We start from the raw sequence: 27534 nt of genomic DNA on the forward strand, positions 1-27534 counted from the left end.
CCATTTTACACATCTAATTGTTTGAATGTAATGTACAGTAACAACTTTAAAGCAAATGTAATACAAGGCCAGTAGACTTGTCATCATGGATTATTATTACACTTTTGGCTGATATGGACACTTAGTAACACAAACAGCATTGGATAATTTTCAGTAAACTGTTCCAAATAATTTATGTTAACGTTCTCTGCAACCATGTTTACACAAAACCGTACACATAAGTTATGTATGTCACATTCAACACTTAAGTACATATAATGTATAATATGAAGGAAAAAACACCATATCACAATTGTATAGAATAAAACTTTATTTTAAAATAGAAAAATGTGAAGGATTACACTAATATCCAGCAGGCACAGCATAACCCCTGGATGCTTCTTCCTGAAACTATCAAACAAGCTGATGTTCCCATCAACACACCAATACGGGCACCATCACGCTGTTTCTGCTTGCTGTGCAGACTGTGAGGATGATATTCATCTAAGGAACAGTTTTAATTGTGTTTATTTTCATATTTCCTTGAATATTTATTTATTTTCAAATTAACCTGCACATTTATTTGATAATTGGGCATTTTATTTCTACATTTCTTTCTTTATTGTTTCATTTATTTATTTATTGAGCCATGTATTTATTTATTTATTTTTGATTTTGGCAGTTTCAGTCCTTCATATTCTTTCTTTGTATTTGATGTTTATGTTCTTGGCTCACCAGTATGGCTTCCTTGGACACTTGAAAGGAATTGAGCCATCATTAATCTTTTCAGTTCCACCAGTTAAAATGTCTGCTGTGAAAAAGGTCTATTATAACAAATATTTAGAATGAGTGACTCTGTGGTACTAAAACAAAGTTCACTGGATTTCCAAATAGTTTTTTATCAAGGCTCCCACATAATCAGTAACCTGGCCAGCAGACTAAGAGCAGAGTGTTTGTTTTTCATTTCCTGATGAAGTACATAAGTGAATAGAAAAGACAGTAAGCACAGTGAACCTTATGATGGAAACATCAGTTTTCTGTCTTTTTGCCCTGTTCAGATCAGCCCTGTCCACATGCTTTTGGTCTGTTTTTTCCTGCTTTGGCCTCTTGTTCCAGAGCATTAAGAAACTTTAGTAGTGTTCTTCTAACTCTGTGGCAACAGTTTGGGGAAGGTTTTGAATGAGGGACAACCTTCTGCAGGACAAATGAAGTGTTGTGCTGCACAGCATAAAACAACGTGGTGATGTAATGCTTTGAGCTGAGTTTTTTTTTTCTTTACTTTGAGTTCTCCTTAATACATCCGTGGTTTTGAGAACTGCTTAAACGCTAGAGTACAGTAACAGCTGGATCTGTCCATGGTGCTGAAAATCAGGCTGGAGCCTGCTGGACTTGCTGCTGCTTCACCTTAGGTTATTTATATCCTGATTCACATGACAGGGTGCATGCTGACAGATAGACTGAGGGGCAGATTTGTTTGCCCTCGATAGAGCAGTCTTGACTTTGTGCTTTAACAGAGCTCAAAAGGTATGCAAACAACCGAGAGACAGGCAGAGAGAGGGAGAGAGTCAGCGACAGAGAGAGAGAGAGATAAAGAGAGATATAGGGGGGAAGGGGGGGGGGGGGGGGGGGGGGTTGGAGGATGATGTCATAGGTTTTAGTCTGTGCCATGGAAGAAGCGAATGGCTGCAGCCCTCCTCCTTGTCCTTCGCTCCCGTGGCCATTCCCATCCCCAGCGTCAGCACCAGCATTCATCCAGGGAAAAGAGTGACAAACCGCAGAATCAGAAACCGTTCAGGTAGGCTGTCTGCAAGTGGAGGAAACAAAGCGGAAAAGCCCTCCTGTCGGCTGGATGTGAGCGGATCGTCAATCCAACGAGAAGTCAGTCAAGACGTGATATGGACCCAAACACCGGAACAAGCACAGGGCTACGTTCTGCCTTCTGTCTTTTTGTCTCCGTTCTGTATTATGACCAGCCGGCAGTGTAGAGGAGCTAGTCCTGCCCAGAAAGGAGGAGGAGGAGAGACACGCAGAAGGGTGTCGACAGTGAGAGGAAGGGTAGAGGAGAAGAGGAGGGGAGGAACGTAGAGGAAATAATAGAGTAATATTACAAGCTTCTAATAATGGCGGCTAAATCGGACGGGGTTCTGAAGATGAAGAAGAGCGACGTGGCCTTCACCCCCCTGCAAAACTCGGAGCACTCCGGTTCGGTGCAAGGGCTCCATCCGGGCGGCCAGCCCGACTCTGCGGGTACCGGGGACGGGGACTTCGCTAACGGGGAGTCGCGTTGCTGCGGCGGGAGAGGCTCCAACTCGACGTGCCTTCGCCTGGGCAGAGAGCAGCAGAAATACACGGTGTGGGACTGCCTGTGGATCGTAGCCGCAGTGGCCGTGTATTTGGCCGATGTGGGCACTGACGTGTGGCTGTCGGTCGATTACTACCTCCGCCGCGACTACTGGTGGTTCGGCCTGACGCTCTTCTTCGTTGTGCTCGGCTCCTTCTCGGTCCAGCTCTTTAGCTTCAGATGGTTCGTCCACGACTTCAGCACAGAGGACGGTGCGGAATCCGCCGCTGATTGCTCCCACATGGACGGGAACAAGCTATTGAGCGGCTCGGCCTCACACGGTGATGTTACCGCTCAACACCACCCTGCCACGCCGCAGAGACAGGCGTCGACCGCCAGTAAGAACACCACGACCAACAGCACCGCGAGCACCGCGGCGGGCAGCAGGAGCAGGAAACGATCAGTCTACTACTCCTTCTGCGTCTGGTTCGGCCAGTCCCTCATCCACATCCTCCAGTTGGGCCAGATATGGAGGTAGGATGCAGGCCTTGGGATGGGTAACAATGATGGTGTATGTGTGTGTGTGTGTGTGTGTGTGTGTGTGTGTGTGTGTGTGTGTGTGCGCGCGCGCGCATGCATGTGTGCATGTGTTTATTTATGTGTATGCTTGTGTGTGTGTGGAATAAATGAATGAATGACCAGAGGGATGCTCTGACAGCACTCTTGGCACGACGATGGCCTTTAAATGATGCCAGCTCCTACAGTATGGCTACCAGCTGCCATCTTTAGCCTGCTCCCTACTACAGGGCCAACACACATGATACTGTGGAAGGCATTCGGGTCACTCTCTCAGATAAAGCAAGCTAAACAGGAATGATACTTTTATCTTGTATTATGAACACAGGGAGTCACACGTAATGTAAAGCAGTGCTGCTGGTATTGAGGATATTTTCTCCACTGGAGAGAGCCTCCATGGTTGGCCAAACAGCTTCTGGGTGGGTCATAAAATGGACATTAAACCAAAATATTAACTACACGGTGGTGGTCTGAGCACAACTCTGGCACCATTATTTTAAAAATCTGTACAGAAACAAAATATGCAGCCGACAGTGTACTGAGACAAAAATGAAAGCTGTAGGCATATAGTCCTGGGTTGCACTTACAGTAACCAATGATAGAAGAATCCAGATTCTTTTCTTAAGTGCAAGTAGTAATGTCACAATGTAAAAATACTCAAATACAAGTAAAATCTTACGTAAGTATCAGCATGTCTAATGAAGTATCAGCAAAATGTACTTAAAATATCAAAATTCAAAGTACTTTTTACGCAGAAAATGTCCCATGCAAGTGTTATATGGTTATATGATATTATTGGGTTGTTAAAGCATTCATGTGTAAGCAATAGGGGAGAACAGGGTAAATCAGGACATTGGGTAAAATGAACCACCCCCTTCATCTAGGTAGCCATAAACAAAAGTAAACATGTGACCACAAATTAAGAAAGTATAGTTTATTATATAGTGTGTTACTCAATCAATCTTGAACTAAAGCACATGGAGAGAGTGGTGAGCAAAACAGAGCAAAAAAAATTGTCATGCCAAGTGAAACAGTTTTGTCAAAATGGAGGTTGTGGGGTAAAATATGCAAATGATGTTGGGGCAAGTTGAGTCATTGGCTCAATTTACCCCAACAAATTATTTTCTCATATTCTTGAGACTAGAGACACTGTTCATGTTAATGTTTTGTCACTGTTAAAAACCTAATTGTTGACTCATGTTAAGTATAAGCCACACACAAACATGCTGTATATACAGACGGGTGACAAATTAAAGGAAAAGCCAACATTAAGTGTCTTAGTAAGGTATTGGGCCACCATGTGCCACCAGAACAGCTTTAATACAACTAAGCATTGATTCTACAAGTCTCTTGAACTCTTCTGGACGGATGAACACCATTCTTCAAAAAGATATTCCCTAGTTTTGATGATGGTGGTGGAGAGCGCTGTCTAACACCTCAGTCCAAAATCTCCCGTAGGTTTCAGTTGGTTTGAGATCTGGTGACCGTGAAGGCCATAGTATATGATTCACATCATTTTCATACCCATCAAACCATTCAGTGACCCCTCGTGCCCTATGAATGGGGGCACTGTCATCCTGGAAGAGACCACTCCCGTCAGGATAGAAATGTTTCATCATAGGATAAAGGTGATCACTCAAAACAACTTTGTATTGATTTGCAGTGACCCTTCCCTCTAAAGGGACAAGTGGACCCAAAACATTCCAGCAAAATGCCCCCCACAGCATAACAGAGCCACCAGATCCCCTCACTGCGGGGGTCAAGCATTCAGACCTGTACCAGTTTTTCTTTTAATTTGTCACCTGTCTGTATATACAAAAGCACATTTACACACACGTTCTTTCTGTAGCTAAGACACAAAGGTAAATCTTTACTGAAAATGATTAGGTAACATGTTGAACAACAGGGCACAAACATACATTACAAACATTATTTTACTTAAAAGTACGAGTTTTTGCCTTTGTTAAATTGATGGCATTAATAAAGTTAAAATTATCTCAAAATTATTTGATTTTGTGTCATTTTTATATCAGTATTTAATGGTAGCATTAATTACCCCTAGAACACTCAATTTACCCCATCTCCATGCTCATTTTACCCCTACCTTGGGGTAAGTTATGCCATAGGACTAACTCTTTTGATGGATCATTGTTCTAAAACCATTATAATTAGATAACTTGTTTAAATTTCCATGGGTACACAACAACCTGAGGTATATATATTAACTATTATTTGAAATAAATACACTTTTTTTGAAGTAAAATCATCAAATGTTAAAAGTGGCTCATGTTACCCCATTCTCCCCTATTTTACTGTTTCAGCTGGTCCAGTGAGCAAATCGTATGTACTATTGGGTGGTTTAATCTATAACAGTGCATCATATTCTGTAGTAGTTTTTTTTTCTCCCCATGAATATGTTAATCTGAAAAGTGACCAGGACTGTAATTACAGCTGTGACAATACTTCCCTCTCTAATGGACTGGAGTAGAATTGGCCTGCAACTAATGATTATTTTCATCATCAATTAATCTGTAGATTATTTTTTTGTCCTAAAAATCTCATCACCATCATCATCATCAAAAGTCTCATGAGCAGGTCAATTTAGTTGCTGTCCTTTGAATCACATCACATGATCTTCGTGAGTAGTTGTCCAGTTATCATAGAGATGTAGATGTTCACATTTTAATTTTTTCACAGTACTTTAAGGACTTCTCTTCCATGTTGGCTTAAGAGTTGAAGGACTAAAGGACTCAGAAGTTCTTAACATGCTCAGAAAATGTAATTTTGAACATCTACAACATGTATTGTAATATGATCAAAAGCTCCAGAATAAACTGGGGTGAGATAAGGACATAAGAAGAGACTAGTAATTTGTTTTATTATTATTATATATTTGATGTAGGTGAAAATTGTCTTTAAACCACATAAAAGCCTCCTGAGAGTGAGGTAGTATTAATCTGATTAAATTCAACTACGTAGTGACGTGGGAGGCCTAACTTTCAGTCACTGATTATTATCCCAGCAAAATATTTGCTCGCCAAAATTGAAAGTTACACACCATAAAGGATTGCTAAAACCTCAAATCCCCAACAAACAAGAGCATATGACCTCAGGGTGTAGCTATAGCTCTGGCTGCAGCCAAAGCATTACCGTCTGCTTGACCTGTCCTTGGGTGCACATGGGCTTCAAGTTTGCTTTGAAGTAGTAGTAGTAGTACTGTTACTGCTCTGTCTGTAACCAATTCATACTGAGATGGACTCCACCATCTCTGAGATGCTGACCTGGAATAAACAGATCTCAGAACAGGCTTCTGGCATTTGCAATATCTTTGAACATATGTAAGACAGTTCATTACAGAACTATTTGTTTGTTTTGGGGAGATTCTTGAGTTTCAACTGGTTTGTGGTGGTATGAGATGGTGATTTGGGATGGTAACCTTCAAACCTCAGAGATTGGAACAGACTTGTGAACGTGTCTGCAGCTCAGTAGAAAGTAGTTTGTTTCATACAAATATTTTAAAAATTATTTGTTTTTGGGAAGAAAAAAGAACCCGTCAAATACCAGTGCGCAGATTGGATACATCACTATCTCAGTCTCTCTCCCCTGCTCCGCTGTTACGTCTATCAGCAGGTCTCAATGAGGGGAGTTACATCCACCTGCTACATGACGCACATTTCCTAATTTGGACATCACTCCCGGAGTTGGGGATGTTCCCCAGAGATAAAGCCGAGCTACTGGCACATGCAAATGTTCTCAAGGGACTCTCCATAACCTGTTGTTCCCCTTCTCCTTTCCACAAAGTTAAGTTGTAAAAAATAGGCAATAAATGAAAAGTGCAAAGCAATAATCACCTTTGAAGTTCTTCCCTACACGTTACATGCTGTACTGTCTCTGTGTTATGGGTGTATAAATAGGTAGAGGTCTGTCTGCAATGAGGTGATGGGTAAAATTTTAGCTCAGTAGTCAGCGCAGTCGTCTATGATCTGGGAGACTCCAGTTCCAGATGGTGTGGGGACCTCCTTCTTAAGGTAGTTTATTCATGAACCCTTATTGTAACACTTTAATTTTCTCAAAGTGTAATAAAAACAAAAACAGGATTTTTAAGCCCCTTTCCACTTTTATTCAAATACAAATAATTTTACTGCCTCAACAAATACATATAAAAATACAAATACTGGGCTCTCTGCACATCCCTAGTAGGAAGATCTTCAGTTGGGCATTTCGTGGACATCTCTGAAGTATTGAGGTGAAATATTCTATGATTAATGTACTTTTAATCTTCAAAACAGGTTATAGTGTGATATTTGTGACACTCAAATTCTTCCTTATATATAAGAAAGGCTATCTATTGATCAATTAGTCAACAGAAAATTAAAAAAAAAAACAATTATTGATGACCAAATAACCATTTAAGACATTTAAAACTGGTTATGGCTTCTCTAAAGTGATGATTTGCTGCCTCTCTCTGTTTTATACCATAGCAAACTAAATATATTTGGGTTTTGGACTGTTGGTTGGACACAACAACATTTTAAGATCACTTTTACTGTGGGAAGTTGTATTTGGTATTTTTTTTGACATTTTAGTGAATAAATGATTAATCAAAAAAATAAATAACTGAAGTCCATTTCAATTTTAATTGTTCTTTATATGATGATTTACGGCAAATTCTTCAAGGTAAAATGTCCTTATTTGCTGTCTCCTTCTGGTTGGATGATAAAAAAGACTTGAGTTGTGTTTGAGGAATAGAGCCATTTTTGTGACAAATCATATTTGTAGAATTTGGGAGATGAGACAAAGTTCCCTGTTTACAATGTAATGTTTTATTTAACAAGTTATGTTTATTACTGCAGTGTTGCATATAGTGTCTTCTTGGACCATGTGGTCTGGGCATTGGATGTGTATGATGCATGAAGTAGACAGAATGGGATCTATATGTGATGTTTGCTATAGACCCAATTTTTGTGTAAACCATTTTATTTTATTTCAAGTTTTTTTTTTTTAATTATTATTATGGGAAACTACTTGGACAAACTTATCATTTCATCAAAATAAATATACCAGTGTGTTGGGCCTCAAATGCCATGTGCATGAGACAAAGGCAGGCCTGCACGCATTCATGAAGCCTGGTAACAATGAAAGGCACCAAGTCAAACAAAAGGACTCCAAATCTACTTCAACTCCCATCATGCTTTGCTCATCTCACACCTAGGTGTGAAATCAGGCAGAGCCAAACTCTTGGCTTCCATTGGATGAGACCTGCCAGAAACGTACGGGGGAATTTCCCCTTCGGGCCGTGACATCACTCAAAGTATAAACACTCCACTCGCTGTCTAACGTTTCCCAGCTGCTCACCAGCTTATGTAAGGAAGTAACTCCCGCACGTACATGACTGTAACTAGGCAGTACAATCGCAACCTCGCTGGACGAGTGGAGATTTCTCTGTGTTCAACCAAACACATCACTGGATCCAAAAAAGAGTGCTGTGCAACCCAGCGCTCTTCCACCTTTCCTGCAGAAGGCGGTGAATATGGGTGGGCAGATATCTTAGGATACATGTCATCAGATACGACACTTATCTTCACTTGAGCTGGCTTTAATGTAGGAATCGCCGTAACCACCTTACAACATGACCAACATGGGGGTACAACTTCTCTTGGCTGCTACCATAACACTCTGCGTAAGACTCTACTCTCTCTATCCCTCTCAATGGCAAATGGTACCAGAGCCCTCTACTGGCTCGGGGCTGCAATAACATGCAACAGTCACCTCATGACAGCAGAGATAGGAAATGAAAGTGTGTTATTTTCAACTTTATTGCTGTTGCTTTGTTTAGATGTTAACGGACTGAGAGTCCGGTTGTTGCTGCTGATAATACCATTAAGTATTGTTGCTTGCTGCTTGTTTGGTTGTGTTTATCATACTAAACTGATTTATGTCTGTCCAACTGCTTGGACTGCTTTGTGTTAGCTCGCCATTGTGTGTGAGACCGTGGGTTGCATTTTATTTGTTGAAATCAGACCGTGGCTGGCAAATTAGGATGTTAGCATGCCATGTCTCTGTGTAAATAAAAGCAAGCGCCACCTCTCCTCATGATCGCTGAGATCTTTTGTTCTTTGGTGCTTACACCTCCTTTCTCTTCCTGCTAACCATGCACATACATAGACATGCACACACACAGTTGCAGTCAGATCTGTTGGGAATGGAGCTAGGTAGCATTGCAGTCAGACATAGCATTTTTTCTACAAAGACCAGAGGGTACCAAAGTGTGGCATTTTGAAATCTTATACAATAGGGACTTCAATTTTATGAATGTAAAAATCCATTAATCAAGATCCAGTAATCCAGTAAGCTTTAAAAAAAGATAAATAAATAAAATGCACTCATATTCTTGAACACTAATGCACATTCAGAGACAAGCATATATACACATTAATGCACATTCAACGGCAAGTAGAAAGTTGAATGTGTTTTGATGAGTGTGTTTGTAAAATGAAGCAGACATGCAAATCTGCCATGTTTACACTAACCACACCAACATTGCTGCTGGATTTAAAGGCAGAATGAGTAGGATTTTCCTAATAACATTGTATAAACTTATACAAAAATAATCCCTCTCAATCATCACTTATGAACCACTAGAAGTGTGTGGCAGTGTATTTATCTGCAGAGACCCTTCTCTCTGCCAGTATTTTCTTATTTCGCTGTGTTCTGACGTTTCTTGGTGTCAACCTTTGGGCAGTGGTTATGTAGCCCCCAGCCAATCACAGCGCACAGGGTGTGAGGGCAGGACTTTATAAAAACATAGTTACATAGCGCTGCACTACAGCGTAGCACTTCTGGTGTCATTGAGCTGGGGTGGACAATTCATGCACCGCTGTGGGTGTGTCGCAGGCCTAAGGCAAAGGCAAAAGTCAAAGTGCACCATAGATTGAGCATCAAAATGTACACAGAATCGTCTATAATTAGCCACATGTTGGCGCTATAGGTGCCATATTTTAATAGGCCGAGGGCATCCACATAGTACATCCACATGTACCATGGTTGATGTCTTTTGCATTTATAGTTTTTGAGAAACTGCATAAAAACCAGGAGGAATTATCACAGTGACACGTTAGATAATAGCCTAAAAGGAAGGAATAATAAGAAGGATGAGGTAATAAAAGAAAAAGAGGATGACACAATTTAAATCTAGTGGGAATTAAAGCATGGTACCTATAGCATTCATATGCTCTTAAATAAAAACCTAAATGAAATGATACACTAAAAAATTATAAATGTTTTATTACTTTTTTGGACCATTAATCTTCTTCTTTTTTTGAGCAAGATCATAAACAAAAAAACAACAATGATTAACAAAAAAACATGTATGACACAGGACAGTACTAACGGGGGAAGCAGCAGGACCAGACAATAACCCAAAACAACAACATAAACAATAAATAAATAAACTTTTGGCTTTGTACTAAACTTAGCACAAAAAGTAAGGAAATTTGTGTTTGGTAGATATTTCTTTGTTGTAACAATGCTTTTTGGCAATAAATCTTCTACAGTTGGAAGGCCTGTTTATTTCCCTTTTAAATGGTGCTACATTTGTAAGGAATATGCATTTGTGGGATGAGCAGTAGAGCTGAGTATGTGGGTTGCGCCCATGAAAAATTTGTCAATTCTTCTCTGCCAATGCCAAACAGCATATTTTGCTGTTGCTATTGAGTCTTGTTTTGAGCTTCTGGTACCCACAGGTGCTGCCAATCAGGTGCCTGATTGTGAGCATGGGCCCTGCTATAGTGGTCAGTAGGTGTCTGCTCCAAGAATCGGCATGCCACATTTGACTGATCTGGATAGGACCTGTGCGATAGGGCCACTTCAAGCTGGTGTTCCACAAAACCAAGTTGCGGCATTATTTGGAGTGAGCCCTAGTGCCATCTCCAAAGTGAGGGCCAAGTTCCATATAATGGAGGGTGTCAGAGACAGGCCACGAAGTGGGCGTCCCAAGAAGACGACACCCCAAGAAGACCGTTTCCTCACCCTGTCAGCACTCACCAGACAATCCTGAACAGACTACACGCAGCCAATCTCCAGTCTCATAGGGCTGCCAGGAGGCCGGCCATGACTGCCCTTCACCGTCAGGCCTGTTTGCGCTGGTGTCGGCAACACATGCATATATGGAGGAACGTTATGTTCAGTGATGAGTCCAGATTCTGCCTACGGCAGTTGGATCGTAGGGTCAAAGTGTGGAGAAGATGTGGAGAACACTATGCTGATTGCTGAACCGATAGAGTAACATCTTTTGTTGGAGGCAGTGTGATGGTGTGAGATGGCATCTCCCTGATTGGAAAAATGAGGCTTGTCATCATTGGAGTCAATCTCAATGCAGAGAGATATAAGATTCTGCAACCAGTGGCAATCCCATATCTCCACAGTCTGGGACCGAATTCTATCCTCCAGAATGACAATGCTCGCCCCCACAGAGCGGGGTTTATCAGACACTACCTCCAGAATTTGGGAGTGGAGAGGATGGAACGGCCTGCCAGCAGTCCTGACCTCAACCCCATTGAGGGGGATCAGCTTGGGCGTGCTGTTCGTGCCAGAGTGACCAATGCAACCACGTTGGCTGTTTGGAATCGGCAGAGAAGATTTGGCAAATTTTTCATGGGCACAACCCACATACTCAGCTCTGCTGCTCATCCCACAAATTCATGTTCTTTACAAATGTGGCACCATTTAAAAGGGAAATAAAAAGGCTTCCCAATGGTATAAGATTTATTGCCAAGAAGCATTGTTACAACAAAGAAATAATCTACCAAACACAAATTTCCTTACTTTTTGTGCTAAGTTTAGATGAAAGGCAAATGGAACAAACAAGTGAGAAAGCAGATGAATGATTTTGGAAATGATGTTTGATTCGAGGGCCTAAGTGACAAGTAGGAACCATTATGTTCGTGTAGTGTGTACTGTGTTCATGGAGAATTAGTGTTCTTGCTGGAGTCCTACATGCTCACGTAATACATCTGATCTGTGGTATTGCTGACCCTGCTCTCTCGTACTCATGATCATGGTAATGCTAACAAACACTGACTTGATCATTGTAGTAAATTATCATGCAATAAACTCACTGAATTTTTTTTTTCCAGTCGCTTGAAAATGCAATCAAATTAATTAACCTGATTATTTATTCTGGGCAATTGATTGAACTTGCATTGTAGTGTATAGTTTGAGTCTGACTTTGGCAGTACCTTTAAATCACGTCACAGAGAGTCAGTCCACCAGCAGCTGTCCAGCAGATGGGAGAGAGAAGACAAACAGGCCTGTTTCTACAAAGGAGGTGACATGTGGCTGCTGTAGTGCTGCCTGACTAATGAAGTTGGACTAAACTTGTGTAAAGAGATGATTTATTTTTCCCATGGCACAAGATGTGTTTATCAGAAGCCAAATTAAGGTCACTCAGTGTGTGAATCAGTTAAATGAAGCGCAATTACTCTTCTCTACAGCTCTGCTGGAAAAACCAATGTGAAGCGCTGTGACATCTTCTGGATGACTATTAATATTTTTAACCCGTTCAATAGGTCACTTTACCAATCTGTGGAATGGTGCTCTATCACTCATTTGAATTGAATGTCATTATCCAGCAACTCATTATATTTTCAACCCATCCAGAGAGATTTTATGAAGTTAATTAAACATTAAATTGTACAGAAGTTAATGCATTTTCAATGTATTTAAGTCATGGCACAGGTAAACTGTTGAAATGATTTTGTAAGTTCTAGGGCAGGGCTCTAGTGGTAAGTTAGAGGCTGGGTTGACCCTCAGTTAATTTTATTGCGCTGCGAAACTGTGAAGGATGGATAAAAGAACCAATCAGCCTGTATGTTAAAAAATAGTTTAAACGCAAACCCAAATTACACATAAGTCAAAAGTTTCAATTGTAGGTAAAGAATACCAGTAGAATAATTTATAACTACCTTGGAATATTGCAGATTCATGTTCATAGTCATGTGCATGATCATTTACAGTACAGGAGCTTTTGATACCAGAAGAGCTCCGGAGGCCCAGATAGCTGTCATTATAATAAATGTCATAGAATGAAATGCCTCAACACAGAAAATGAACATAGATATAAATAGATAATATAAATAAATATTAGATAACAAAACATAGAACATAATAATTGTCTCATAACACCACTACACTACAACAACACAAAGCATACTCAGTGGCATAGGCTACATCCTGTCTTGGAGCATTAGATTTTTCTGGGCTCTGTAGCTCTCTTGTAGGGGATTTCACCGGTGGGGGCCCATTGCTGCTCAGATGCATACAGGCAGCCAGATGGTCTCCCTGACGCCTGTTCCTCAGGTGAGTCTTCACCTGGAAATACAATAATTAGTGAGGCAGTGTTCCTAATCTCTCACCACAAGTTCCTGTCAGCTACTTGAAACGGTGCACATGGTTTGCGTTCATTGTGATTATTATGCACAATGTGAAATTTCAGGAGCACCGTTTATCATTTAGCAAAAGTGCTGCGCCGCTGTTGAAAGTATACAGTGTAGTATTGTGTAATGTTAGTCCCTGTATTGGAAGATCTATCAATCATTTTATAGCAAGTTTCAATCTTGTTTACAATCTTAAATTTACATTCGGATAACAGATTGTGCCTTTAAAGTAATGATACCACACCAGTAATTCATCTAACTATAAGTTAGACTGTACCAGTTTTTCTGCTTTCTCAGAATTTATATCTCTCCATCACCAGACTTTTTGACTGTTTCCGCATGTATTTTGTCTCTTTTCCTCTTTTAATCTTTACTTTGCACTTTCTTTACTTTTTTATTTTTTTCTGTCTCCTTTGTTGCATCCTGCTTTTCCCCCTGGCTTCTGTTTCCTCTCTCCTCATCCCTTCATTCACTCTCTGTTTTAAAAATCTGACAGTGCATGAAGCAGTACTCAAACTGGCATGGTGTTGCAGCAATTGTGGATTTACAGCAAACTCTGGCGATGTATAATAAATGACCTATCATGCAGTAAAATCAGTCTGGATCATCAGTGATCCATGATAAAATTACAGTAACCACTTAATAAAAATGAAACCTAGTGTGGCAGGGAACTATGTACTGTACAAAGTGCAAAAGTAGCATTGCCATGGCGACACTGGCTGTACTGACGGTGATGGCCTCGCTAGAGGGCTGAATGTCAGACTGAATGTCAGACTGAATGACTTGACTTTTCTTTTCAATGGATGTGAGTATAGCAGTCAGAACTGGGACACTTTCCTGTGTGGCAGGTTAACAAGTCTGATCTGTTTCTGTAGCAAGGGCGCTGTATTCATTTCAATACTGGAAACCGCTCTGCTCATGGTAAACAGTAACTTTACTGCCTGTAATACATCCGTGGCCTGTATGTGTCTTATTAAGTCCATATTTCTCTCCCTCCCGCCGTTGCGGGGCTTGGTTTAAACCATTCAGGGCTGAAGCAGTGGCCACCCACAGGACCTACAGGACAGTCCCAAAGCTTTGGCACTGCGCTCACAGCTGCTGTGTTCAGTGTTGTTGTGGACATCAACACAAACAGAAAACCTGCTGTGTCATTTGAAGGGATACAGTGATTTGTGACTTAAAAAGAACCAGTGCAGTGCCCATTCAAACGTGCCTTTTTGGAACAGTCCTCGCTGCACTCAGACAGAGAACTGAGCGGCTCCGTGTTCACTTGTTTATTCAAAGTTTATTAAACATGTCATGTGTCCAAACAACTTCACACTCGACACTGCACTTTCTTGGGTCCTCAACAGTACTAACACCAAGTGTGAAGTCTAGTCAGAGCCCAGAAGCTCCACACTGCTGTGATGTGATGGTGTTTATATCAAATAGCTCCCCCTGCACTCAGACACAGAGCTGAGCAGCTCGCTGTTTGCTTATTTATTCAAAGCTTATTAATATTAAGTGTGGCGCATGTCCAAATGGCACCACATTTGACACTGCACATCCTTGGGTCCCCAGCAATACACCCGCTGAATGTGAAGTTGATTGAAGTAACGTTTCTCGAGATATGCAAAGGACAGACAGACAGACAGAAATTCCATGCTTTTCGGTTAGATGAGCTGCAGTCCTGTTCAAGACATGTCTGAGACATCCTGGAGTAAGTCTTGAACGTACATGCCAAGTTTCGTTCACAGTACACAGTTCAATAGTGGAGCTTAAGTCTCTCAAACTTCAAGTCATTAACACTATGGATGTAGTCCCACCTCCAACCACAATATGGGTTGCAATGACACGGTGGCGTCGTCTGTATTTCCGCTCGTTGACTCCACAGGCAGAAGAAGAAGCAAATCAACGTTGTTTATGAGGTATTTTTTATTTACTTTTTGAGAACCACTCATCCAAACAACTTCACATTCAACTCCCTGCACTCCCTTGGGTCCCCAGCAATAGATCCGCCAAGTGTACAGTTGATCGAATTAATGGTTCTCGAAATACACAAAGGACATACACACATACAGACATACATACTAGCATACAGAAATTCCTTCTTTTAGTAGAGATGTGGGAAGGCGCCAGTGTTCTGTGAACTTCGAAAGACCAGCACCAACACACACACATAAACACAGAGATGAGAGATGTGTGATGTGCACCTATCCATGAACAAGCCGCAGCTTTAATGCCGTCAGCCCAGATTTCATTTTCAAATTATTTGACAATGGAACTTCATTTCATGACCCATTAGCCAGCTGCTAAATGACTGCAATGTGTTGGTGATATAGAGGGAGAGAAAGAATGGAAATGAATGAGGGAGACTGACAGAGAGAGACACATAAAAATGTAGGCCACAAACTGAAAAGGAATAAGGAATTTACTCCATTCAGCTCTTGCGTTAGGTCTGGAGAAATGGAGGTAGAGTTGAGGTACAGGTATTGAGACAAAATTACATATTGGACTTTTCTATGATCACAAAGTTGTGTGTGTGTGTGTGTGTGTGTGTGTGTGTGCGCGTGCGCGCACAGTCCATCTTGCAATTGAGCTGTTCTGATGAAACTGCATGGTGCAACTATTGTTTAGATTATGTAGCAGAGGATACATTTTTGTGTCTTCACAAAGAAAGTTTATATTTTCTTTGAAATGCACTTTGCTGACTTTGGAAGTTTATAAAAGAGAAAGGTGTTGTTTGAGCAAGATTTGTAAGTACTTAACTAGTTTGACAAGTCCTCTGATTTTCCCCCAGCTGGTAACTTAAACCCACAGTGTGGAACTTTTACATATAAATGAATATTCGTTACATTAAAGCCCTTGCCAAATGAGTTCACACAATGTTGATTAAGCCCATCACTGCCAGATAAATCTCTGTATTTCACAGTATATGGAGTTTTTAAATCTCATCATGGGTATAACATTCCCAACCTGGCCGTTTGGCTGTTAATTGTGCAGCTCTTCTAGACTTTCCAAATCTTATAGGACCAAATGGATCAAATTCTAATAGTGAAACTATCATGAGGGTTGTATGAGTCTCAAAACTATTTATCCACCATTTTACAACTGCAACAGTAGGTTACGTTCAGTATGTACTGGCCATCGGGCATACTGGGACAAATCTTGGTAGGCCAGTGGGCTGTCAAAAAATATGTTTTTGGGCCAGTGGACCATCAAAACATATCAGTTATTTCCAGCCCTCTCTCTCCAGCCTGTCATTCAAAGTGGCCATTAGAGTGTGCTGCATGCCTGTCAGGCCGCATTCAGACCAAATCAGACATTGAGGTGCACCGCCCCAGGGTTGAGCGGAGGTGTGTGGGGGTGTTGGCATGTTTGTGCCCTAGAATGTAACCACTGTGAAACAATCAGAACGTGATGTTTTATTGATCTGATTCACCGGCTTTCTTGCTACCACCGCTCCCTCTCCTCATTCACTCTCTAGTTTGCTCAACCACAGCTGTTCTCTCTCTTGCTCGCTGGTGCTCTCAGCTCTCTCTCTTTTTCCTCGTCTTTTTTAAAATGAGTCGGGAAGCTGACAGAAAAGTCTAACTTTACTTTTAATATTATCAAATGAAGAGAAATGTCCTCACCTCATCCTAGTAACATCTTTGTACTCAGGCAATCACAGCCGAGCTTTCTCCATTACTCTCGCTGCCAGAAGGGGGAGACAAAAAGTCCCACACACAGCTTTAAAAAGGTGAGGTATGTTTATGTTAAATAAGTTGAACTGAGTTACAAAAATAATAATAATAATAATAATAATAATAATAATGATAATACATCCAACTTATATAGTGCTTTTCAGGATACTCAAAGATGCTTTACAAAGGAAACAACAAAACAAAAAGAAATAATGTCCTTGAGTATAGTAAGCTAAAGAGCAATTTAACAGCAAGCTGAAAATCTTGTTTTTGCTGACCACTTCTCACCTTGCTGCAGCAAGGTAGAAGTGTACCCTTTTTTAAAGAGTTAAATTAATCATTTAATGAAACTGTTTCGTTAATTGGTCCATCTTTTGAGTCATTTTTTAAGAAAAAAATGTCCTAATTCTGATTCTAGCTTCTTAAATGTGAATATTTTCTGGTTTCTTTAGTCCTTTATGACAGTAAACAGAATATCTTTGGGTTGTGGACAAAACAAGACATTTTTAGGACATCATCTTGGGCTTTGGTAAACAGTGATTGACAGTTTTCACCATTTTCTGACATTTTATGTAGGGCTGCTCAGTTATGGCAAAAATCATAATCATGATTATTTTGGTCAATATTGAGATCACAATTATTCAACATGATTACTTTTTGACCCTCATTTTTGCTGATTGCCAATGCTGATATATGCACATATTTTTTTCCACCTGGCTGAGGAGACTATTACACATGCATTCATAGATTGTGCGAATGATAAAGAAAGGCAATATATGAAGGAAGAACTTAAGAAGACCGGAGTTCCAGAGCTCCGGAGCTGGAGCAGTAGTTTTCTTTGAGTTTATTAGACAGACAGGATTAATGTGTAGGATTTAATCTTTGGTCCACAGTCTGAAGCAGAGGGTGGCAGTAATGCACTTAATACGCTGGTTGCCAACAGCTGTTATAAACCAAAAAGAAGAAAAAGAAAAAGTTTCTTCAAACAGAGTGGTACATCCTGTCAGCCAAGGGGTTTCCTATCTGGGAGGCTAGCGGAGCGCTAGCCGTGGCATGACTGGAGGGAAGCACAGCCAGTTAGCCTCTGCTAGCCTCCCAGCTAGCCCTGGCTCTTCGTTTGCATCCAACCGGAGCACCTAGCCCCGGTTTGTTATTCAGGTTAAAGTGGGAAGAAGCAGCTGGTCTGTCGGGCAGCTGAGTGAAGTGGAGCCTGCGGAGGAAGCCCCGGTTAGCCCCGGTTTAGCTGCAGACAGATTCACTCGCTACAGTGGGCGAGGAAATAAAACCATTGAATCAACAACTACAAACACAGTTGATTTCCACCTGTGGAGCCGACATGCAAACTATTTTGGTTTAGTAAATTTCAGCTGTCAGTTAGCCTGGTGAAGGCAGGTTAGTCAGCCACTGGTCAGCAGCTGCTGCTGACAGACAGCCGGTTCTGTGGACAGAGGAGCTTAATGCCTGTCGGAGGCGTTTAGGGAGGGGCAAAAGTGCACCGCTGTAAAGGAAAGGGTTGTGCTACATTTGCAACACAAGACAAAACGAGAGCATCACTATGAAATGACAATAATTCAATGGATTACCAATTATCTTGTTTTCATAATCGTTGGAAGCCAAAATTGTAATTGTTAGTTGCAGCACTAGTATACTCCAATTTGTGTCGGTACACTGTAACATCATTTTTGGATGTGATTACAGGTGCAACAGAGCACACTTCGGACCACACCCAACCACAGCCAGGTCAGAGGTGAAACTTAACTAGAGAGTGCAGGTGAACTCTACTTGCCAACCTTTATTGGATAGCTGACTATAGAGAGACAACATGGGAATGACATGCAACAAAGATCGTTAGCCAGATTCAAACTGGGGATGATGTGGTTCTTGGTGAGTGCCTTAACCCCCAGGCCACCAGGGTGCCCCAACTTATTGTTTGTATTAGAACAACAGTCAGGTGTCCATATGAACAATGAAAGAGGTTGTCTTCACTGTAATCATTCCTCCTAGTTCCTACTGACTATTAAAAGATCCCCTGCAAATGTGCTTTCAATGTAAGGGATGGGGGCCAAAATCCACAGTGTGTCCACAGTCATTTTGTGTGAAAATGCATTCAAAAGTTGATCTGAAGCTTATATGAGGCTTCAGCAGTCTGAGTTAGTCATATCAAGAGGATATCTGCCACATTTACAATCTTTTTAGCATCAAATTCCCTCTTTGTATTTCCTTGGACGGTGTTTCCCCGTTGAGCTGCGGTTGAAGTGTAGTAACAAAGAGAGGGACTCTGGCACTAAACAGACTGTATCGTTGAAAGACATCTACTTGATTTGACTCATTTGGATGGCTGAAGCTTCATATTAGCTTCAGGTAAACTTTTAAATACATTTTTGCACAGAGAAAAGACTGTGGATTTGTCCCCTGTAGGAGAACCAGTGTCCCTCCATCTCTTCCTAATTTCTATGAAAGCCCAAAGAAGGTCTGGGCTCAATCAACGATACCATCTAACCTCAAGAATATGGATGTATATAAGTTTGGAAATTCCTTCAAAGGTAGACTGGGAGTCCTTATTCAACATTAGAATGTCAGTTCTGACTCTTCCCAGGATAGTCCCCTTCTATCCTATATCCAGAGGCTCCCCAAGTGAGATTTATGACTCAGACTAAAAGAGTAGTTTCATTCTTCATCAACTCCTCAAGTCTCAGAAAACACTGGATTAAAAGACTTTTCGTTGAGAAAAAAAAGAGTTTTACCTCAATTTAACCTCATCAGTTTGTTTTGATGAGTTGGGACAATCCTGTTTATTCCAAATTCTCTTTCTCTTTTTAACTCCATGCCTACACAGACACACACACACACATACCAACACACTCATCCTCCCCCTTTTGTTTTTCACTCTGGGATGACTTCAGAAAAGATGCCAATCATAAGTTAAGGCAAGGCTCTGCTCGAGTTTCTGTGTTTCTTAAGCAAAAGTTTGATTCAATGTTTATTAAGTATATAACCATCTTGTAACCTATGTATTATTGGTCACAAAGTAATGCCAGTCAAAATGGTCTAACTGAATTCTCTATGATAAAATATAGCTAAAATACTCATGTTTAGATTAAATAACCACTTATTGCATGTACCAACATTGCCCCCTAGTGGCAAAATTTAGTAACACTTTGAACACTGAAGAGAGATTTGAGATATGATTTGTAGTAGAAATTTAATGTGTGTATGGAGGATTACTTTGATAAGTGGAAACTTAACATTAGTAGTTAAAAATAGAATTTAATTAGGGCCTGAGCCCCAAAGGGGCAAAGACCCTCTTGTATCTGTTCTGTTTCTTTCTTTCTTTCTTCTTTCTTTATTAATCCACCACTTCAACCCTAAATTTGACCCCCTAAACATGCTCAAAAACTCACAAAATTTGGCACACACATCAGGTCCGGTAAAAAATTTGATAAAATGTAAAAATTATCCGCAAAGTTCCAAAATGTGCTCTATAGCGCCACCTATGTCACTAAAATGGCCGCCACAGCCCGCAGGAATGTCGTAGAGAGATTGAACCAAAACTCAATTATTCATCTCATCAAGACCTACAAATCATATGCCAACACCCCTGACCTAAATCCAACAAGAAGTCCACAAGTCACACATGAAAGTATGACTTTGTGCCAATTTTGAACCCTGAATAAACGCTATCTCCTCCTAGGGCATTAATGGTATCGGTTTCAAACTTGAATACTTGACTTATGACACTGTGCTGAACAAAAGTTGTTAAAAACTTTGTAATAACTCGAATGTTTAGATATTATAAGCCCTGAAAGTTGTAGTGCCACATCACACCTTACAATGTAAACCAATGGTGGAGGCAATCTCTAGGCATGGACTTTGTGTCAAACAAATGGTTCTGATATCTAAACTATAAGTCTGACCACTTTGAAACCTGTATCAATGGATTCGGGACGAAATTTCCTACAAAAAAATGTGATTTTGAATGTAGGATTTGGCCAAAGTCATGGGATTTATGAGGATATTTCACACAAAGAGTGACATTCTCCTCTCCAACTCAGAGAGAGAGAATAGGAGGGGGAGATGGGTGTGGGGGTTGAATGGAACTCATTGAGTGAGAGTGACAGTTTAGTGATAAAGTGTTGCAGAAAAATAAAATAAAAATTAAAGCTGCAAGCAGCGTGGAACGGGCCTTCGCGCCCTTGCGGACGTCGGGCCGCGGTACAGTCGAAGGGCTTCTATCATGGGCATGTAGATGTCTTCAGACCCGGGCTGTTTTAAGACAGTGCAAGAAAGAGATAAACATCACTTCTTTTGTCTACTGTTTTGTGCGCTGCTGGGGCTGCTTTGCTGCAATTTTGTAGGGAGCGCTATTCAGCCAGTTTGCATCACTGACTGAATATTGTCATGAAGATGTGTTCAGGCTGGGACTCTTATCAAACATGCAAAGTTTGGGGCAGACTGGAGCATTTGCACTAAAGTTATTGCAATTTCCTCTGTCATGGCGAAACATCAAAACTCAATGCCACACCACGGCCACACGCTTGAACAATAGCTAAATTATAGTATATTAGGCACATTACCGCCACCCTCCGCTTCGGACTGTAGACCAAATATTAAATCCTACACATCAATCCTGTCTGTCTAATAAACTAAAAAAAAACCCAAAACTGCCACTCCACCCACTTGGCAGGTTCATTAAAGTTTTAATGCTGAACTCTGGAACTCTAGTTTTCCTGAGTTCTTCCATCATATATTGTCTTTTTTGATCATACTTAGTACAATCTATGCTTACATGTCTAATAGTTTCCTCAGCAAAGTGGGAAAAAATATGTGCATATATCGGCAATCGCCAAAAATGAAAAAGTAATCGTGTTAAAAAACCATGGTGTCAGTGTTGAGCAAAAATAATTGTGATTATGCTTTTTTCCATAATCAAGCACCCCTAAAGAGAACATAAATTTTGATTTACATACACACACACACACAAAGCATTTAAATATGTATGTGAATTTTTGTCTTTAATAAACAGTTACTCGTACATTTTTCAGTGCACTCCTAAATTTCTGTGTGCTCCTAATTTTTTACATTTAGGAACACATGTACTCCTCGACAAAAAAGTAAGCATTGAACACTGCTGTCAGATGTGTAGAGACAATAAGTAACTGCAGCTGGACACAGAAAAATACTCAATATATTTGAATGGAGAGTGTGAGCGAACCGCTAGGTGCTTGGGCCCTAATAAAGGAAAAACTGCAGTACAGAGCTACAAATTTTAGTTTTGATTTTATTTTTCTGCAGCACTTTATCACTAAACTGTCACTCTCACTCCATTTTTTCCCTTCCCCTCATAGGTCAACCCCACTACAGAATTATACATATTAGACTCATAATTATTGTAAAATAAATGATAATAACACCAAACTTCATACAAAGTTTGTATATAATGTACTGTAAGTATATAGACCTTTCTGCTGTATCCTTCAAAAATGAGCTGCATTTAACCGTGACACCCATCCCCCCACTTTCTTCCCTCCTTCTCCCTCTCAGCTGGAGAGAAGGATTTCAGAGTACTCCTCTTGTGAAATATCCTCATAAATCCCATGACTATGGCCAAATCTTACATTACGGCCATTTTAGTGACATAGGTGGCACTATAGAGCACATTTTGGCACTTTGCGGATAATTTTTACATTTTATCAAATTTTTTACCGGACCTGATGTGTGTGCCAAATTTCGTGAGTTTTTGAGCATGTTTAGGGGGTCAAATTTAGGGTTGAAGTGGTGGATTAATAAAGAAAGAAGAAAGAAAGAAAGAAAGAAAGAAAGAAAGAAAGAAACAGAACAGATACAAGAGGGTCTTTGCCCCTTTGGGGCTGAGGCCCTAATTAAAATTTGTAGCTCTGTACTGCAGTTTTTCCTTTATTAGGGCCCAAGCACCTAGCGGTTCACTCACACTCTCCATTCAAATATATGAGTATTTAGGACCTGAGCCCAAAGGGTGAAGACCCTATTGTTTTTCGTGTGTTTGTTTCTTTCTTATTATTCTTTCTTTATTAATCCGTCACTTCAACTCTAAATTTGACCCCCTAAACATGCTCAAAACTCATCAAATTTGGCACACACATCAGGTCTGGTGAAAAATTTGATAAAATGTAAAAAATGAACCCCCAAAGTGCCAAAATGTGCTTGAGAGCACCACCTATGTATCTAAAACGGCCGCCACGGCCCGTAGGAATGTCGTAGAGAGATTGAACCAAAACTCAATAATTCGTCTCATCAAGCCCTACAAATCATACACTGACACCCCTGACCTAAATCCAACAGGATGTCCGCTATCTCAATTTCAAAGTACGACTTTGTGCCAATTTTGGACCTTGAATAAACGCTATTTCCTCCTAGGGCGTTAATGGTATTGGCTTCAAACTTTACTACATGACTTATCACACTGTGCTGAACAGAAGTTATTAAAAACTTTGTAATAACTCGAACGGTTTAGATCTAGTAAGCCCTTAAAGTTGGAGTGCGACATCACACCTTACAATGTAAACCAATGGGGAGGCAATCTCTGGGCATGGACTTTGTACCAAACTGGGGCGTCTGACGTCTAAACTATAAGTCCAACCACTTTAAAACCTGTATCAATGGATTTGTGACGAAAATTCCTACAAAAAAGTACTCTGAAATCCTTCTCTCCAGCTGAGAGGGAGAGAGAGAGAATGGGGGGGGGGGGGGGGTCTGAAAACATCTACATGCCTGTGACACAAGCCCTTAGACTGCGCCACACTCCAGTTACTTAGTGTTTAAACACATCTGACAGCAGTGTTCAATCCTTACTTTTTTTTCAAGGAGTACATGTGCTCCTAAATGAAAAAAAATTAGGAGCACACATATAACTTTAAGAGCACACTGAAAAATGTTCAAGTAACAGTTTCCTTACTTTTTTTTCAAGGAGTACATATGCTCCTAAATGAAAAAAAATTAGGAGCACACATATAACTTTAAGAGCACACTGAAAAATGTTCAAGTAACAGTTTCTTAAAGAAAACAATTCATTACATACATATTTACAATTTATCACATACATATTTAAACTGTGTGTGTGTGTGTGTGTGTGTGTGTGTGTGTGTGTGTGTGTATGTAAATCACAATTTATGTTGTTTTTAGGGGTGCTTGATTACGGCAAAAATCATAATCATGATTATCTTGTTCAATATTGGATCATAATTATTTAACACGATTACTTTTTGACTGTCATTTTTGCCAATTGCCGATGTTCATACATGCACATATTTTTTCCCACTTGGCTGAGGAGACTATTACACTTGCAATCATATATTGTACTAATGATCAAGAAAGACTATAGCCTATATGAGGGAAGAACTTTAATGCTGAGCTACTGGACTCCAGTCTTCCTAAGTTCACCTAAGGGTTTTCAATTTACTAATTGAAATTTCAAGTGAATGGGTGCAAAACTTGCATGATTTTGATGACACAGGTGTGAGCAAGGCAGCCATGTCTCACCCTGCAGAAAATTCTCATCCTCACACTGCTGAGATTTGATGTTTTGCCATGACAGAGGAAGTTGCTATAACTTTATTGTAACTGCTCCAGTCTGCACCAAACTTTACATGTTTGATAAGACTCCCGGCCTGAACACGTGTACATGACAATATTCCATCAGTGATGCAAACTGGCTGAATAGCGCCCCCTACGAAATTTCAGTAAAGCAGCCCCAACAGCGGGCAAAATAGTGGACAAAGGAAGTGATGTTTATCTCCTTCTTGCACTGTCTGAAAACAGCCCCGGTCTGAAGACATCTACATGCCCATGACAGAAGCCCTTCGATTGTGCCGTGGCCCGACGTGCGCAAGTGTGCGAAGGCCCGTTCAACGCTGCTTGCAGCTTTAATTTTCTGTGTCCAGCTGCAGTTACTTATTGTCTCTACACACCTGACAGTACACATTTCAATCAAACTTTGACCAGGTCATGTAAAAGTCTTTACTTTTCTAAAAGTGGACGATGAAAATTAGGGAGTGAATTTCTTTTACACACAAACTCATCAAAAGTTTTCAAATTATTAATTGAAATTACAGTGAAAGGGCCCAAAACTTGCATAATTTTGATGACACAAGTGTGAGCAAGACAGACATGTCTCACCCTGCAGAAAATTCTCATCCTCACACCGTTGAGATTTGATGTTTCACCATGACAGAGAAAATTGCCGTAACTTTATTGTACATGCTCCAGTCTGCACCAAACTTCAAAGGTATGTAAAGTCAGACCTGTCAGCCCAGGTCTGGAGACATCTACATGCCTGTGACAGAAGCCCTTGGACTGCACCGCGCCCCGATGTGCGCAAGGGTGCGAAGGCCCATTCAACGCTGTTTGCAGCTTTAATTTTATTATGTAACTTATTCAGAGCGTTCAGCTCAGGGTATTGGGATAGTGATTACGTTATAGATGTGTGTGTCTCTGAATATTTGAGTGATGTACTGAACTATGCAATTCATGTTTAAACATGAATTGCATAGTTCAGTACATCAAATAATAATAATTAAATATGATGAAACATGTAAGCTTTGATTTAAACTTAATTTCAAGTAACCAAGTCAGGGGAGATCATGTATTAAGGATTTTCTGTTTTGCATGGGAGATTATCCATCTCCACCCAAAAACATGCCCCTACCGAAGGCCAGGATAAATTAGCGCATTGAGCTACACCCGAGCTTCTTCCTTTTTGTTTCTCCTTTTTCTCTCCCTGAGGTCTTCTGTCATCTTAACATATCATGTGATCTCCTAAATTAAATGTATTTTCTTCTAAGCTATGTGCAGTATTGTAACTTCAGTGAAACAAACTTTATGTTGAAATTCTTTCGCACTTAATGTCTTGAAGTATCATTTTATTCAGCTGTTTTGTCAAATATCGTTAACCTCTAACTAAATTTTCTGGTAATTACGTTATCATTCCAGCATTTCACCATCAGTTACTCATAACTTAGATAATTTAAAACATATTACACTCATTCTGGTTCATCAATTTATCTGTTTGCATTGATATGTCATTCACTTGTTAACCATTTTAGTTAAATAAATTTGCATTTATCAGCATCTCGTTGTCTGTGGCTTCAATTTAAAGCAGAGAATTAGATCTCTGTATCATAACACTTTACTTCACAAGCGAGATTGATAAAAGTGTTTCTGTGTCTCCTCCCGGAACAGTTCAGAAATACAGGGGGGTGATGCCTTTATCATGAGCTTTGTGATGAATAATTGTGGATGTCCCTATACCGCCATCACTTACATTGTAAGTGCATTATGAAGGGATCTTCTGATGGCCAGTATGAACGGGAGGAAAGATTACAGCAAGAAAAATATGTTTCAATGTTCATTTGGGCTCCTGACTGTTGTTTTAGGATGGACTTGAAAAATTGTGAACCTTTAAATTATAATTAAGCTGTACTGTGTTAAGCAAAATGTGTGTTCTGCACCAACTGCAGTACCTTGGCTCGGGTTAGGGATTTGCGCTGTGCTCATTTGAAGTTTGTATGCAAGTGATACAAACTGCTAAAACTGTCATTAACAGTGATCTGGAAGAAATGGTGGAGTGTTAGAGGGTTCAAGAGGTGCAGCTGCAGAAAGTGAAATGCCCCAATAGTAGACTGTGAACATTACAAAAAGTGTACAATAATGCAATAAAGTCTGTGGTATTGTATTGTCTGCATTGTGAGTGTATGCTGTAGGGATGTGCAGAGAGCCCAGTATTTGTATATGTATCTGTATTTGTTGAGGAAGAAAAATTATTTGTATTTGTATTTGTACTTGAATAAAAGTGGAAAGAGGCTTAAAAATCCTGTTTTTGTTTTTATGATGCTTTCAATTTTAGAAAATTAAAGTGTTACATGAATAAACTACCTTACGAAGGAGGTCCCCACACCGGGTGTGTAACTGGAGTCTCCCAGATCATAGATGACTGCACTGACTACTGAGCTAAAACTTTACCCATTGCCTCATTGCAGACAGACCTCTACTTATTTATACACAGAGACAGCGCAAGCATGTAACGCATAGGGAAGAACTTCAAAGGTGATTATTGCTTTGCACTTTTCATTTATTGCCTATTTTTTACAACCTAACTTTGTGGAAAGGAGAAGAGGAACAACAGGTTATGGAGAGTCTCTTGGGAGCACTTGGCATGTGTCAGCAGATCTCTGGGGAACACCCCCAACTCCGGAAGTGATGTCCAAATTAGGAAATGTACGTCATGTAGCAGGTGGATGTGACTCCCCTCATTGAGACCTGCTGATAGATGTAACAGCGGAGCAGAGGAGAGAGACTGAGATTGTCACGTAACCGACCTGTACACTGGTATTTGACATGTTTTTTTTTTCTCCCCGAAAACAAATAATTTTTAAAATATTTGTATGAAACAAATATTTGTAACACACCCACTATTTGTGCTTTGCCGAATAACGTATTTGTATTCGGGCGCACCCCTAGTATGCTGTTAATTGTATAAGAAGTATTTGGCTATTTGATTATATATATTTATGCATTTTACACCCATCATAATGTCCATTGTGTGACCAGATCTGCCAAGGCTCTGCTG

At 40.3% G+C, this 27534-nt stretch overlaps 1 protein-coding gene across 1 annotated transcript in view; it reads left to right on the forward strand.

Moving 5' to 3' along the window:
- The first annotated feature begins 590 nt into the window (after positions 1–590).
- xkr4 (XK related 4) overlaps positions 591–27534 on the forward strand; it is a 37687-nt gene continuing 10743 nt past the window's right edge. The window contains exon 1 of the mRNA XM_044368814.1: positions 591–2794. Within this exon, the coding sequence (XP_044224749.1) occupies positions 2100–2794 (695 nt within the window). The 5' untranslated portion in view covers positions 591–2099. The remainder of the gene's footprint in view (positions 2795–27534) is intronic.

This window comes from Thunnus albacares, chromosome 12 (assembly GCF_914725855.1).
Source record: "Thunnus albacares chromosome 12, fThuAlb1.1, whole genome shotgun sequence".
In the NCBI taxonomy this organism is placed as follows: domain Eukaryota; kingdom Metazoa; phylum Chordata; class Actinopteri; order Scombriformes; family Scombridae; genus Thunnus; species Thunnus albacares.